Source organism: Haemaphysalis longicornis, unplaced genomic scaffold, assembly GCF_048455015.1.
Source record: "Haemaphysalis longicornis isolate Haplotype H1 unplaced genomic scaffold, Haemaphysalis longicornis Haplotype H1 scaffold_1, whole genome shotgun sequence".
NCBI classification, from domain to species: Eukaryota; Metazoa; Arthropoda; class Arachnida; order Ixodida; family Ixodidae; genus Haemaphysalis; species Haemaphysalis longicornis.
The window spans coordinates 255,931,792-255,944,870 of record NW_027526203.1 but is presented as its reverse complement, the minus strand read 5'-3'; the positions used below and the strand labels follow the sequence as shown (position 1 = coordinate 255,944,870).

The 13,079-nt window shown below is 48.0% G+C and overlaps 1 protein-coding gene across 1 annotated transcript in view; it reads left to right on the top strand.

Annotated features, from left to right (window-relative positions):
• The first annotated feature begins 6,953 nt into the window (after positions 1-6,953).
• Positions 6,954-13,079, top strand: part of LOC144144541 (nose resistant to fluoxetine protein 6-like) — a 113,211-nt gene continuing 107,085 nt past the window's right edge. Inside the window, exon 1 of the mRNA XM_077676049.1 lies at positions 6,954-7,761. Coding sequence (XP_077532175.1) covers positions 7,074-7,761 — 688 coding nt within the window. The 5' untranslated portion in view covers positions 6,954-7,073. The remainder of the gene's footprint in view (positions 7,762-13,079) is intronic.

Sequence of the window (13,079 nt, the reverse complement as noted above, 5' to 3'; positions counted from 1 at the left end):
GAAATTGACTTGAGCAAACCTCTACCGTGTTTACGTGGGAGGAGTGTGATCGGGGGGGACGGTGAGGGGGGGGGGGGGGCATGAGAGACATTTGCGTGGCAGGCACGACAGAAAACTATCGTCTTTTGATAAAATTTGCAGCGTAGTGAGCAGATACGCAGCCAATTTTTTTTTATAACATAGTTAGCGTCTGTTTTAACAGCGAAGCTGTTTAGCAAATCGTAAGAGTTTCGTGTTCGCAGTTAAAAATACCAAGAAAATGCCAAGTGCACCTGAGCGCGCGCACGTGCCTAGCCTAGGCTAAGCCTAGCGCTCGTGTGTGCCTGTTTCCCGGCGACAGCCCAGCGTCCCCGGCGCACGTTTGTCGAGCCAAGCATACCCACTTATAGATTGATTGGCCAATATTGGCAAAAAAACCTCCTCGAAACGAGAAAGACTCCAGCGTTCTTTGTAATCGTGGCAACGCTTGCTCGCAACGAGAAAGGCGTTCGGCGTTCGCCGTAATGTGGCAACACTTGCTCGGAACGAGAAAGACACGTCATGGCGGACGCCCTTCCAAGGTGACGTCCAATCATTATCACTTCTAAAAAAATGAAGGAAGTTCACTCTTACAGCAACATTGATGCAGTAAAGGTCGTTGGGGCAGCGAAGAAGAAGCAAATCGGCTTCAATAGTGGATTATACCGTCGTGATGCTGGTGAAAGTTGCGTACAGCTTTGCTACTTCCAAGTGTTACACGTTAGTGTGCGCTTCCTTTATTTTTTTTTTACCTGCCTCGAATTGTCCGGTCTAAGCGTGCGCTATAAAAGAATTGTTGTTGTTGTAATCCTTTATTTCGAAGGGAAGGCCATGCGGCCATAATAAGGGAGGAGGGGTAAGAGGCAGGGAGGAGTAGCCGAGTAGCACAAATGGTGGGTCCTTGAACGATTTAGAAGAGATCACTGCCGTCAGCAGAGCCAGGCTAGGGTTACTGGGATCATGTGAGTGCAGTCAAGTCAACTTTTACGACCGGGGTAGGCCCCGGTTTACACTAATCTCGAGAGACCACTCTCTAGGCCGAACACCCCGAGAGCTGAGAGAAAATTAGCGTCTTCGAAGGGGGGCTCGTCTTGAGAGGAATCACGTGGCAAAGCGTTGACGAGTATTGGGCGGTACAAAGAAAATGCGGCACAGTGCCAGATTAAGTGGTTGAGGGTGGCGAACACTAACGTTTGACAGTAGGGGCAGTAAGGAGGTGGAGATTTTGCCGGGTGAATCCATTTTCTCATGATGTGGGGTGTGAGGGCTGCGTTAGCAATAGTTTTGTTGATGAAGATTTCCGCAGAGCGAGGCATCGGAGGAGCCAGAGCCAGGTAGCCAGCGGGAGTAACGGACGCAAGGCGTACTTTCCGAGCATGGCGTGCGCGGTCAAGTTGTAGGCGAGGGTGAGGAGAGGGGCGCGACGCGTCGTCGTCCAGGGGAGGGGTACTAGTGAGACACTCCCTTGCTGCATCGTGTGCAGCCTGGTTGCCCCCATCCGAGTCCGTGTGACCCGGCACCCATGCCGATCGGGCAGTGGTCCCATTGCGAGCCAAAGTGGCGATCACGTGTTGGATTTCGTGAACAGTTGGGTGATCACTGAAGGGCTTGCGGAGTTCTTGAAGTGCCTGATGGGAGTCCGTGAGGATCCGAAAATGTGGAGGGGGCGGCGTTGCAATATTGTAGGTCAGGTGATCCAATGCGCAGAGGATGCTCTGAAGTTCTGCTTCCAAGGGAGGCGAGTGGTATCCTGGCCGAATGACAGAGCCACCCAAGTCCAGCCGAGCTGGGCAGCGCCAGGCCAGACCCATATGGGAAGGCGAAAGGCTGGCGTCCGTGTAAATGTCCACTTCATCTGGCAATTTTGCCGCAAGGACACGCTGAAGGGCTTTCTCACGGGCAACTGGTCGGGTACGGGGGATACCAGTTCGCTGATGGGCCACTGTGACAGGCGGGAGTGACCAAGGGGGTGGCGGTGGTGAGGCCGAGGCAAGCGTCGGAAGAATTCGCAGGTCCCAGGCGGAGAGTGCTGCCCCCTGTGGCGTTAATGTCCGCCTAAGGTCATGTTGTCCTATAAAAGAATGAAAACTCGTTAATATTTTTTATGAATGATAATACTGTAGTCATGTAATTCCCTGCATGCGATTTAAGCTTCACCGTCGAAAGGAACTAAAAGGAAAACCAAATTATGCCCATAATAAATTATCTGAAATACTCGTGAATGCTTATGCTTTATCATGAAAATATTTTCTCGTTATCAGCTGTGGTGGGAGACAACCAAACATGAGTCCACCGGGTCAATATGGGCAGTCCGGCCCCGCTAACCTCCCCTTCTCTCTCTCTCTCTCTCTCTCTCTCTCTCTCTCTCTCTCTCTCTCTTAATTACAAGCGCCTCCAAAAAGAACGATAACTCGCAGTTCTATGGGAATTACCATAACCAAACAAGACAATCATTTCGCGTTGTATCAAGATTTCGAAGAGGGATTTGAAACGACGAAGGGATTTACTTTCAGCGGACTTGTTTCCGGTCCAACACGGGCAGCTAAAAACCGAATATACCACAGGCAATTTAATCGTCTGCTGTTATGATACCGTGACAGCGAAGGACTTTCATGTACACAATATAGTGTACATGCACACGAATATAGTTATATTTCGCTGCATCGAACGCATACTTACGAGTGCAACCAGAAAAGTTTACGACGCTCATGAGCGGTTCGTTGAATGCTTGCAAGTAAAGCGCGCTCGCTTGACGTTGTTGGATAAAATGATGTTTTTTCAACATATTTGAAACATTAAGTAGACGATAAAAATTTCAAAAACTGAATAAAGTACCAGGATGACAGACTTGCTACTTAATGTTGAAGAATGCTCGTGCCCATTTGTAGTCGAAAGCACGCAGTCATTAACACAATTTCGTGCATACGGTTGGACACTATCAAAATGTCCATGGGTTAGTTTCACCACAAGGCAACTAAATGACCAATCACAGCGATAAAGAGGGCAGAGTAGGTCAATGACGAAACCCAGTGAGTGATCTGAGTCGAAGCAATGTGGTCTACGCTGTGGCATTACGCAATGAAAAGATATTTTGCCTCGCATGATGCATGACTGCAGATCAAGTTTTTGTGTCAACACAGAGACAGGGAAAGATAAGGGGTCCTTGAAAAAAATTTGCAGGAATTCGCAAAGGTGAAAAGACGAGTAAATGCTTAATAAGCTGCCCTGCTACGCACTGAATCCCTTTGTAATAGGCTGAATTGCTATGAAAGCGTTTTTCGAGCGCCACATGAGCGGTCTTATACCAAAGCAGGAATTACCTAAGGGCTTAAATACCCCCATAGTACCTCATGTATCCCAATATACCGATATATGTCGAGCCCTTTAGGTTTGGCTTCACTACTGCACACAGGTGCTCTTCAGAAAAGACTTTTTTGTGGGCAATATAAGATGTTTTTTATCACTATATAACGAGACTGAATTAAAAAAAAACAGTTATTTTATGCGCCGAAGCTACACCTGGGCTACGAGGTGCGTCGTAGTACGGGGGTCAGGATCAATTTTGACCACCTGGGATCTTTAACAAGAGCCGACATCTCGATACACGAGTGTTCTCGTGTTTTGCCTTGACACACACGCACACACAAAACGGCCGCTGTTGCCAAGATTGAACTCGGCTTCCTGGGCTCGGAAGCACAATGCCTTAGACACTCGGCCACTGCGGCAGGGGAATTATTAAGGGACCCACCGTCTACTGCTTAGCCTATATAGCCTGAATTCCTTGGAGGAATTTATGCACTGCAGCGAAAAGAGTTAGGGGTCTAGAAATCGCCAACCTCCCCTCTAAACTTGACAGTGTGCCTCTTTCGTCGGCACCCCGCTCATCATCCCAATGCATTCCCCTCACATGCGCCCTCAAGCCAATCCGCACCTCATTCCCAACCGCATCCAAAGAGGGATAAGGCCAAAGAGAATAGGGACGAGGGCAAACCCTCTCGTGACGTTGACCACCTCTCCCCGTGCGTAACTTCGCCGCGATCACGGCCGAATCTGACACAAACAATGAATCGACAATGCCTGTACAGCACAAATGTGGACTCGTTCCCGGTTCACAGGGCCACCGCTACTCCTAAGCACTGTTATACAGTACAACTCGTAACGCCAACGCCACCATCGAGAGGACGAGGCCTGGATGTCGGAAAAACACGGCTCTTCACTGTTACATCATTTACAATCTTTTTGTTTATAAGTACAACAATACACCTCAGCAAAAAACAACACAAAAACACCCCCTTAAAAACCGTTAAAAAAGACAAAATACAATGTAAAAGGGTGTTAGGTATTATATACACACTCTAAAAGGGTGCTTTGTTTTTTTATATATGGTGTAACGGTGTTAGTTATAGACAGTGACGATTCCCCTTAAGGCTGCAAACCATTTTACATTATGTCTCACCCGCCGCGGTGGCTCAGTGGCTAAGGCGTTGCGCTGCTGAGCACGAGGACGCGCGTTCGATTCCCGGCCTCGGCGGCCGCTTTTCTGATGGCGGCGAAAAGCAAAATGCCCGTGTGTACGATATTTCGGCACACGTTAAAGATCCCCAGGTGGTCAAAATTATTCCGGAGCCCTCCACTACGGCGCGTCTCATCGCCTGCGTTGTGTCGGCGCGTTAAACCTCACAATCAATCAATCACATTATGTCTCAACGAGCTTGCTTTAAGTGCATGATAGGCACGTACTTTCTGCGCAGTAGATTGACTCCACGTACACTGAATGCAATCCCCGCAATGTAACCAAAAAAACGCTTTGGACGACGCCTATGCCGGCGGAATTGTAATGCTTACATTGTTAAGCTTAGATATAACCCCTTCAGGTTGATTGTGTAACTCGAGAGCTCTTATCACCTACAAATCTGGGCCAATGTTCACTATCCCATCGGTTAAATATACAGCTTAAATATACAGCTTACAGCTTAAATATACACAGCTTAAATATACAGCTTCCTCCCTGTCGCTTCGACACAATACTTTCGGTGCCAGCCTTTTTCGAATGAGGCAATGAAAATGCTACTCTGAGGGACCATGACGACAACACCGGTAGCGTGTGGTCATTTTACCCCCTCATCAATGCTCTGACCACGCCACGTCATTGTGAGCACCGGCTCGAGAAGGACCTCTGCTGAAAATGGGAGCAGGCGACGACAAAAGCAAGCCGCCAAGCTCAAGCATCCAAAGCGTAGAATCAGTTGCAGTTAAAGCAAAGCAGCTTAATCCTGTGGCAATTACGAATATGCAGCGCTAGTTAGCCCGTGACGTGATTGCGCTTTTGATCAAAAGATGCCGACGCGGTGAGGAAGCGCGTGTCGCAGCAACGGTCCTGCAGGGACCGACACAGCTTCTGATCTCAGAATGGCTCAGCGCCACAGGAATGCTTCGATTCTATTCATTTTTCAAAAAATGGCGCAACCTAAATATTAGGGTAATTTTGCTTGACGATAAATGTTAAACGCGTTTCAACGTTTGAATATACGACAAAGGCCGGAATTTGCTGGTTTAATGGCTAATGTAACGTGTTCTCTTTACGGCAATGATTTAAGTTTGCTGCTGTTTGGTATAGAACATATGCTGTGCTCAAACAAGTGCCACGTTATCTTTCCAGCAGGCAAGGCGCCCAACAAGTCAGCAAGCAAAAAAGAAAGAAGGAAAGGGAAAGAAAAGAAAAGAAAAGAAAATGAAATGAAAGAAAGAAAGAAAGAAAGAAAGAAAGAAAGAAAGAAAGAAAGAAAGAAAGAAAGAAAGAAAGAAAGAAAGAAAGAAAGAAAGAAAGAAAGAAATCAGTAAGCCACGGGAAAACTGGAAAACTAGAAGGCGGGTGAACGCACAGGCGTTACCTAGGCTGCGGCAACGCCGAGTAGCATCCTCAAAGCAAATTTGAGAACCCGTTCATCTAAAGCTACAATTAAATATCACTCTTATCGCTCATTGGGATGTGTTTAAATTCGGCATGATTTGTATACAATTCTAATCCCAATTATGACCCTTAAGAAGCATTACAAAACATCTGTGAGGTCTTTCCCCTATAGCTCCATGCATAGAATTAACATTTTTAGATTTAACCATTTGCCGTACCGGTTCGGAATGAGTTGCGTTCGAAGATGGAGAAAAAAAAAATCGGTTAGGCTCTGTTTCAGATTGAAAGAAAATAACAGTCATAATCAAGCCTTCGGTTCGGTGGGAGCTCTGAGGAACCAGACACCGTGCCTCGTTAGCATATAACATAAAGAAACTTAACACAGTGCTATACAGAAGCCTCTTATTCAACATGTTTTCGGGTGTACTGATCAGGGCGATGCTCTTGAGAGCATGAAGTGCTTATAATGAAGACGCCTGCAAGAGCCCGAGACGCCTGCCTAGGGCTGTTTCTTGCAGGTGTTTCCGATCATAAGCATTGTAGCAGCATTGCCCAGGAGGCCTTGTTGAAGAAGCCTTGTTCAAGGGGTTCGCTGGGACATCAGTTCCTTCCTCCTTTGGGACGCACATGCGACATTGTGTTGCTGGTGTGGTATCCCGAGGCACATATCCCATCATTACTGAAATTTTGCTTTTTATTAGATCAGTTATATTGCAAAGCGTGATACACAGTGTATAATACAATTTTTGCGATATCCTCACTCTGCTTACATAAGAAACGTCGCAGTCACCCTGTATGGGCTTCAAACTGCTACCTCCGCACACGATCGGCTCCTCAGGGCAATCGTGGCCGCTGCATATCAAGTGATGCGCAAGGAGCATCGCACGGCCGCGCTTGTGGCAAGGGCTGGCCAGTGGCGCAGCCGGGGGATACCTTTCGTCGTCCCCCGAGCGACGCCCCGCGGGGTCGCCGATCGGTGGAGAAAGCGAGAGCGGATAAAGGTGAACGCGTCGACCTTCGCCTGGCGGGCGTCTCCGGAGGCAGCGGCGGCGGCAGCAGCCAGTTCCCTTTCCTGCGCGACCCGGACGGCAGACCAGCGGACGACCGGCAGCAGCAGCACAGCCGCCACAGAAGCCCCCACGGCATGGCTGGCATGCGCAACGCGGAGCCGCTCCTCCGGCTGCTGCCACTGCTACTGGTGACGCTGCTCCTGCGGCCGATCGCCCCGGCCCGTGGAGGTTTCGGAGTCGCAGCCGATGACACCGCCGAAGAAGCGCCCAGCAGAGGCGATGCGCAGCATCCGGACACGCTGGAGAGGCCTCCTCCGGATGCGGATCCCACTCTCACCACGGTGCTCCTTGGAAACCCAATCGAATCGCCGTTTTTCTCCGCTGGTCAGGCTTCCGACGCTGCCGACAATACACCGCCCAGCCAGGGGGGAACCAAGCCACCTTGGCCGCGGTTTCATATCTCCAGCCGAAGCCCCGAGCCCGAAACTCGCAGCCCGTCTCCTCACAGTGCGGCAGAGGCTCTGGTCCAGAGCTCGCCCGAAACGACAGCGTCGAGCAGCGCAGATGCTACGGAGGCCAGCCAAGTGAGCGACCGGGACGAGGAAGAGGAAGAGGCAGTGGCCACGACGACCACGGCGGGTCCTCCTGGAAGCGGCTTCGACCTGGAGTCGAACCTGCGGGCTGTCATCGAGCGCATCTTCAAGGAGGCACTTCCGCTGGTCTATCGCTTCTCTTCGGGCGCCGGCTCTTCCCCCGAGTGCATGGGTGCGCTCTTCAAGTGGGTGCTGGCCATCCGTAGGCTGGAGCCCTGGGCGCTGAGAAGTGAGTGCCCCTCTTTTCTCCACACCCTGCATGCAAGGCGAGGCACCACATTGCTCATAGCACCCATTGCTTGCTTTCAATCCGGCTTCCCACCTGGCTATCTTTCCGGAGCAGCTCCGCAGTATCCGGAGCTGTTCCGTTATGTGGCTTTCTATTTAGCTATTCCGTGAACCACGTCAATGTGCCGGAATTTATTTTTAACGCCATAGGTTCAAGTTTCTCAGAATGCTCGTGATTCACATTTTTCGTCTATTTTGTTTCGGCTAAGCACGAGTTTGTCAATTAAATATCTGTAAATGACGTAAGAACACACGCTTAATTCACAATGAGCATTAAAATTGCGTTTGTACTTTCTGCGTACCACTCGAGGCGTAAGCCACGTGCACCGCCGTTTGGTCTAAACCGAGAAGCGCGCTTCTCCTGTCGACAGGCAGAAGAACCGCTCTCACGGAAAGCACAGAACCAGGAAATGCCAGCACTTTTTAAGCCCGGCGCTCAATTCTTGCACACTTTCAGTTTTTGTAGATGGGCATTCATCCGGATCATTTATATTATCACGTTTCATTCATTCTTCAGCCCATTGATTTCTTATAGAATTCCTATACAGTAATTATGAGCCTGTGGAGTGAAGCTGGAAGCTCAACTGCAGCTGCCATGGGTGCAACCACCTAACCCACCAGGTAGTTCTCGCATGTGTCTCTTTTTCTTCTCTACGTTGTGAAATCTCATCAAATGGTACCTAAAGTCACTAGCAAGACGAATATTCCTAATGAAAGACTTGTTTGAGTTTGAAGATGGTCTACTTAGTACTTTAGGAGTTAAAACAGTATAAAATTGCTTCTATTGCTCCTGCTGCTACTACTACTAGTAAAATCAATCAATCAATCAATCAATCAATCAATCAATCAATCAATCAATCAATCAATCAATCAATCAATCAATCAATCAATCAATCAATCAATCAATCAATCAAACACCGTTTTTGAAGCGCACGGGAAAAGCCGAAAGCTTTATTCTGGTTAACTTAAGGAGGGATAATACGACACTAAAATGCAGCAGCAAGTGAGAAATAAACAATCAGCAAGAATCATTATGTAATAAAAATGATTGTAAAATCAGTATTCGCAGATTTAGAAACCTAATTTTTCCTTTGGGTTGAGAGTTCTGCACCCATAAATATCCCCATGGGTTCTAAATTTATCCGTAGACCTCCTCTATAAATTGGTGCCTCATAGCCCACGTGTTGCTTCGGTGCGAAGATTTCGGCGCCAGTTTAAATATATAAAGACTGAAATGTTGGATTCATCGCAAAAATATACCGTACAATATTCATAGAATTTGGGAAAAGCGTAAAACATAGAAGTAGCACACATGAGCGGACATGTTTTATGCCAAAGAAAAGCGAAAACAAAAAAAAAAAAAGAGGAAACACCTCAGCACTTTGGTTTGTGAACGCGAAAGCATGAATGTACCGTTGAACGCCTGAGACGCCTTGCTTCCGCCTCGGATTTTCAAACGCTTTATAATCTTGCCGCTTGGGAAACTTTGCTTTGCGATCGGTATTCTCTCATTTACGTCTTCATGATCGTTTACATTACTCGACGGTTCTGTCCTGCCGCCGTTTAATGGGAGGGCTGACGACGGTAGTGAATTTATTTGCATTTCTGTTCACTCGTTCGGCTGCATTCTTTCGCTCCCTTCATCTGCGATGTGCTGGCGTGGCCGACCACTGGTCTCTCGAAACTTCCGAGTTTAGAGAGAGAGAGCATAAACTTTATTAAATAGAAGGAGCAGAGTGGTCGGTTTCATCAGTCCAGGACCCCGTTGGAGCGTACAGCTGTCTCAGCCCGGGGGATCAGCCGAAGCTGATCTTCGACGCTCCAGCTGGCCAGTTCTCCCTCCCTTGCTCAACCGAGAGGTTAGAAATCGCGGATAGTGAGGTGTTGAGCTGGAACTCCCACGCCATATGATACAGAGCTAGTGCAGGGCGCTTTGCAGAATCGACACCGAGAAAACCTTTCCGAAGGAGCCGTTTCTATTACGGACGCCGACGGCGGAAGCCGCCATTTTTAACAGCGCAGCTGTTGAGCAAAACGTTTGTGTATGGTGTCCGCAGTTATATATACCGAGAAAAGGCCGAGTGCTCGTGCAAGCCTTGAGCGCACATTCGTCAAGCTAAGCACGCCCACTTAAGAGATTAGCCCATATCGACAAAAAAAAAAAAAAAGAGCTCCAGCATTCGCGGTGTGCCTCGAGCACACGTCCGTCAAGTCAAGCATACCCACTTAGGGAAATTGGGCAACATTGGTCACAAAAAAACTCCAGCCTTCACCGTATCGTGGCAACACTTGCTCGGAACGAGAAAGACACGTCATAGCGCACGCCCTCGTTCGTTCCTCCTCGTGTCGTCGCGCGCATGCGCTCTGTACCACAGAAGGGCCGCGACTTGAATGCCGAAGCTGATTGGTTGTAGGGTTTAACGCGCCGACGCAACGCAGGCGATGAGGCGCGCCGTAGTGGAGGGCTCCGGATTAATTTTGACCACCTGGTGATCTTTATCGTGCGCCGAAATCTCGTACACACGGGCGTTTTTGCTTTTCGCCTCCATCAGAAAAGCGGCCGCCGCGGCCGGGAATCGAACCCACGACCTCGTGCTCAGCAGCGCAACGCCTTAGCCACTGAGCCACCGCGGCGGGTGAATGCCGAAGCTGCTGTAGGTGATCACTGACTCCCCATGGCCCGGCCGCGGATAGTTCCCCCGGCCGAGGAACAGGCCGCGCTTCGAAGAGGCTCGGCGTGCAAAGCATCCGCTAGAGACGAAAAGTCGCGCTGGCAGAGTGGTGTACGAAAACGTCGACCAAAACTACGAGCTTACACTGGCCTTACTCAACATAAGTTCATTGAAATGGCCATGCCGCCGACGTCAACCACGACACCACAACTATACTAAAACTCACCTAAATGATCATACTAAATGATCACCTACAACAGCTTCACCATTGAAGTCTTGCGCGTGAGTGCAAGCTTCCCTGATTTTTTTTTTAGCGGGCCATTTAAAATTTTCGCCGTAAAAATTGGAAAGAGGGGGGAAGTGTAGTGAGGGATTAAAATTAGGAAGAGAACATATTCAGCAGTTCGCAAGCGAAATAATGAAGGGAGTTGGGATATGAACAGATTAATGTTATGGATGTAGAGATTATATAACAATAAGAATAATGTCGAATTATTATGTAAACATAATTTTATTTTAAAGTGACAATGACCCAGATTTTAGAAGCACTCATAAGTATAGGGCACTTACAAGAAGCAAATTACCAAGTGCAAACAAAGAAAAGAACGCGAAAAAGATTTACATTACAATATGAATAGGCATCAATTAATGTGACAGTAGAAGTTTTCGGGGCTTGAGTCTGCTGAGCTCAGCAAAAGAGCAAAGAATGAGAGTTCGCGTTGGTAGCAGAATCTTAGAATAAACGCACAAAAATCGAGGACGAGAAAAGCACCCACACGACATTGACGAGCGCAACTAGCAACTTAAGTTTATTTGGGACGAAACATATCGGAAAAATTTCACGATATAAAATATAACTCGAACAACGACGAGGATTCTCGAAAAAATGCGAGGGGTTCCTAGTTATAACAGCGTATGGGGTACCAGTCCGATTCTTGTATTCTTCTGATCGTAAGATGAACACCTGCTGATAAGGGCGTGTTTCATGAGGCCTGTTCTAGTCTCTGCATGTTTGTGGTAATACGAAGACCAAATGTTTGTCTACGGGGTGGGACGGATGAGACATGTGCTGGTTTTTCCAGTTGTCCTATAAAGCGGTGTCACGCAAAATGGTCCTGGGAATTCTTTTTTTTTTTTGTGTGATGATGCCATTACATGAAAATAGCGAGACCTCAAGGTATTGTGGCTACAACCGCTGATTCGGAAGACAAGTACTTCGAACGGAACCATGCGTTCAACGAAATGCGAAGAAAAGAGAACGGTCAAAAATCACAAGGCGCATGAAACCGCACATCAGATGGCACCTTTCACATTTCCAGTAATTTCTTGGTTCGTTGTTAGGGAAGCGCATACATACGCACTGTCCAAATGGCAAAACCTGCAGCAGTGACGTTCCTTCAAAGACCTCAGTTTTGCTCCAAGCAATGGTGATACCATTTGAGTTATCAAAGGCTTCTAAGAATAAGTATTGCATATCTCCTCAGCAAGAGTGAAATTTGAACCAGTTCCTTGGGCAAAAACATAGAAAAGCGGGGATGATATTATGGGGTGACGGGAAGTCGAAAAAGGAGAGCGCAAAGCAACTCAGTGCCATTAAGCCGGATTACGAGGTACCTTGGGGCCAGAGGCCAGCAGTGTCCAACTATAGGCAACGAAACAAAACTTTCAGTGTATGACGCGCCAAAGTGCATAACGAGGGCATTGGATCAAAAGAAATGAGGAAAACAAAAAGCTGCCTGCTGTTCATAAATTTTCCCACGCTTGTCATTCGCCAAACCTTGGTAGCAAAAGTGACTTCAGTTTTATTGCACTTCCATACTCGCGTTGTTGGAATCCCGCCCGTTGCTAATCGAGGGGAAACCTTTCTCCAACTGGCACTGCATACTTCATTTTAATCGCGCACTTACAGATGCAACGGCTACGCATACAACCCATCGTATGCCATACGCCAATATCAGTCGCGATAACTATTATCAAGATATCATGTTACGTCGTGAAAATTTTATCCATAAAAAAACTAAACGAAAAAATTAGGATGTAACGAATAGAAAGCATTTCATGTGCTCTCGGTACTTAAAAATATGGGAATTGATTAGCTTATTCCGGCTAGATACACCTAGTACGTTAAACTCCGGAAGCTTTAAAGATGAGCTAGCCATGGGCCCAAAATGAACATCGCGAGGCACGGAGGGATGCCATTGACCCGAATAAACGGCCGTGACAAGTCGAAACTTAGCGCGAACCCTGGTGTGCTCGCAGATCAACGATGTCAGAAGGCCAGTGGGTGGGAACTTCGCGAATTCACTGCGGGTGAGTAGGAATGCGTTGACGGTGGCGGGGGGCACTTCCGGAAACACGCACTTGCAAGCAGGGGATGGCGAGAGAGAGAAAGGGGGGGGGGGGGTAGTTGGAAAAGATCGATAACGAGGGTAAACGACTGGTCGCAATGAGACAAAACGAGCAGTTATATACACATATGTCGCGCACATACACAGGGATTTATACACCCCCTCCCCCAAAACGCCCCCAACACCCCTCCCCAGAAGGATTTCGACACCTCCTTAAAAAAATCACACGACCATGAATA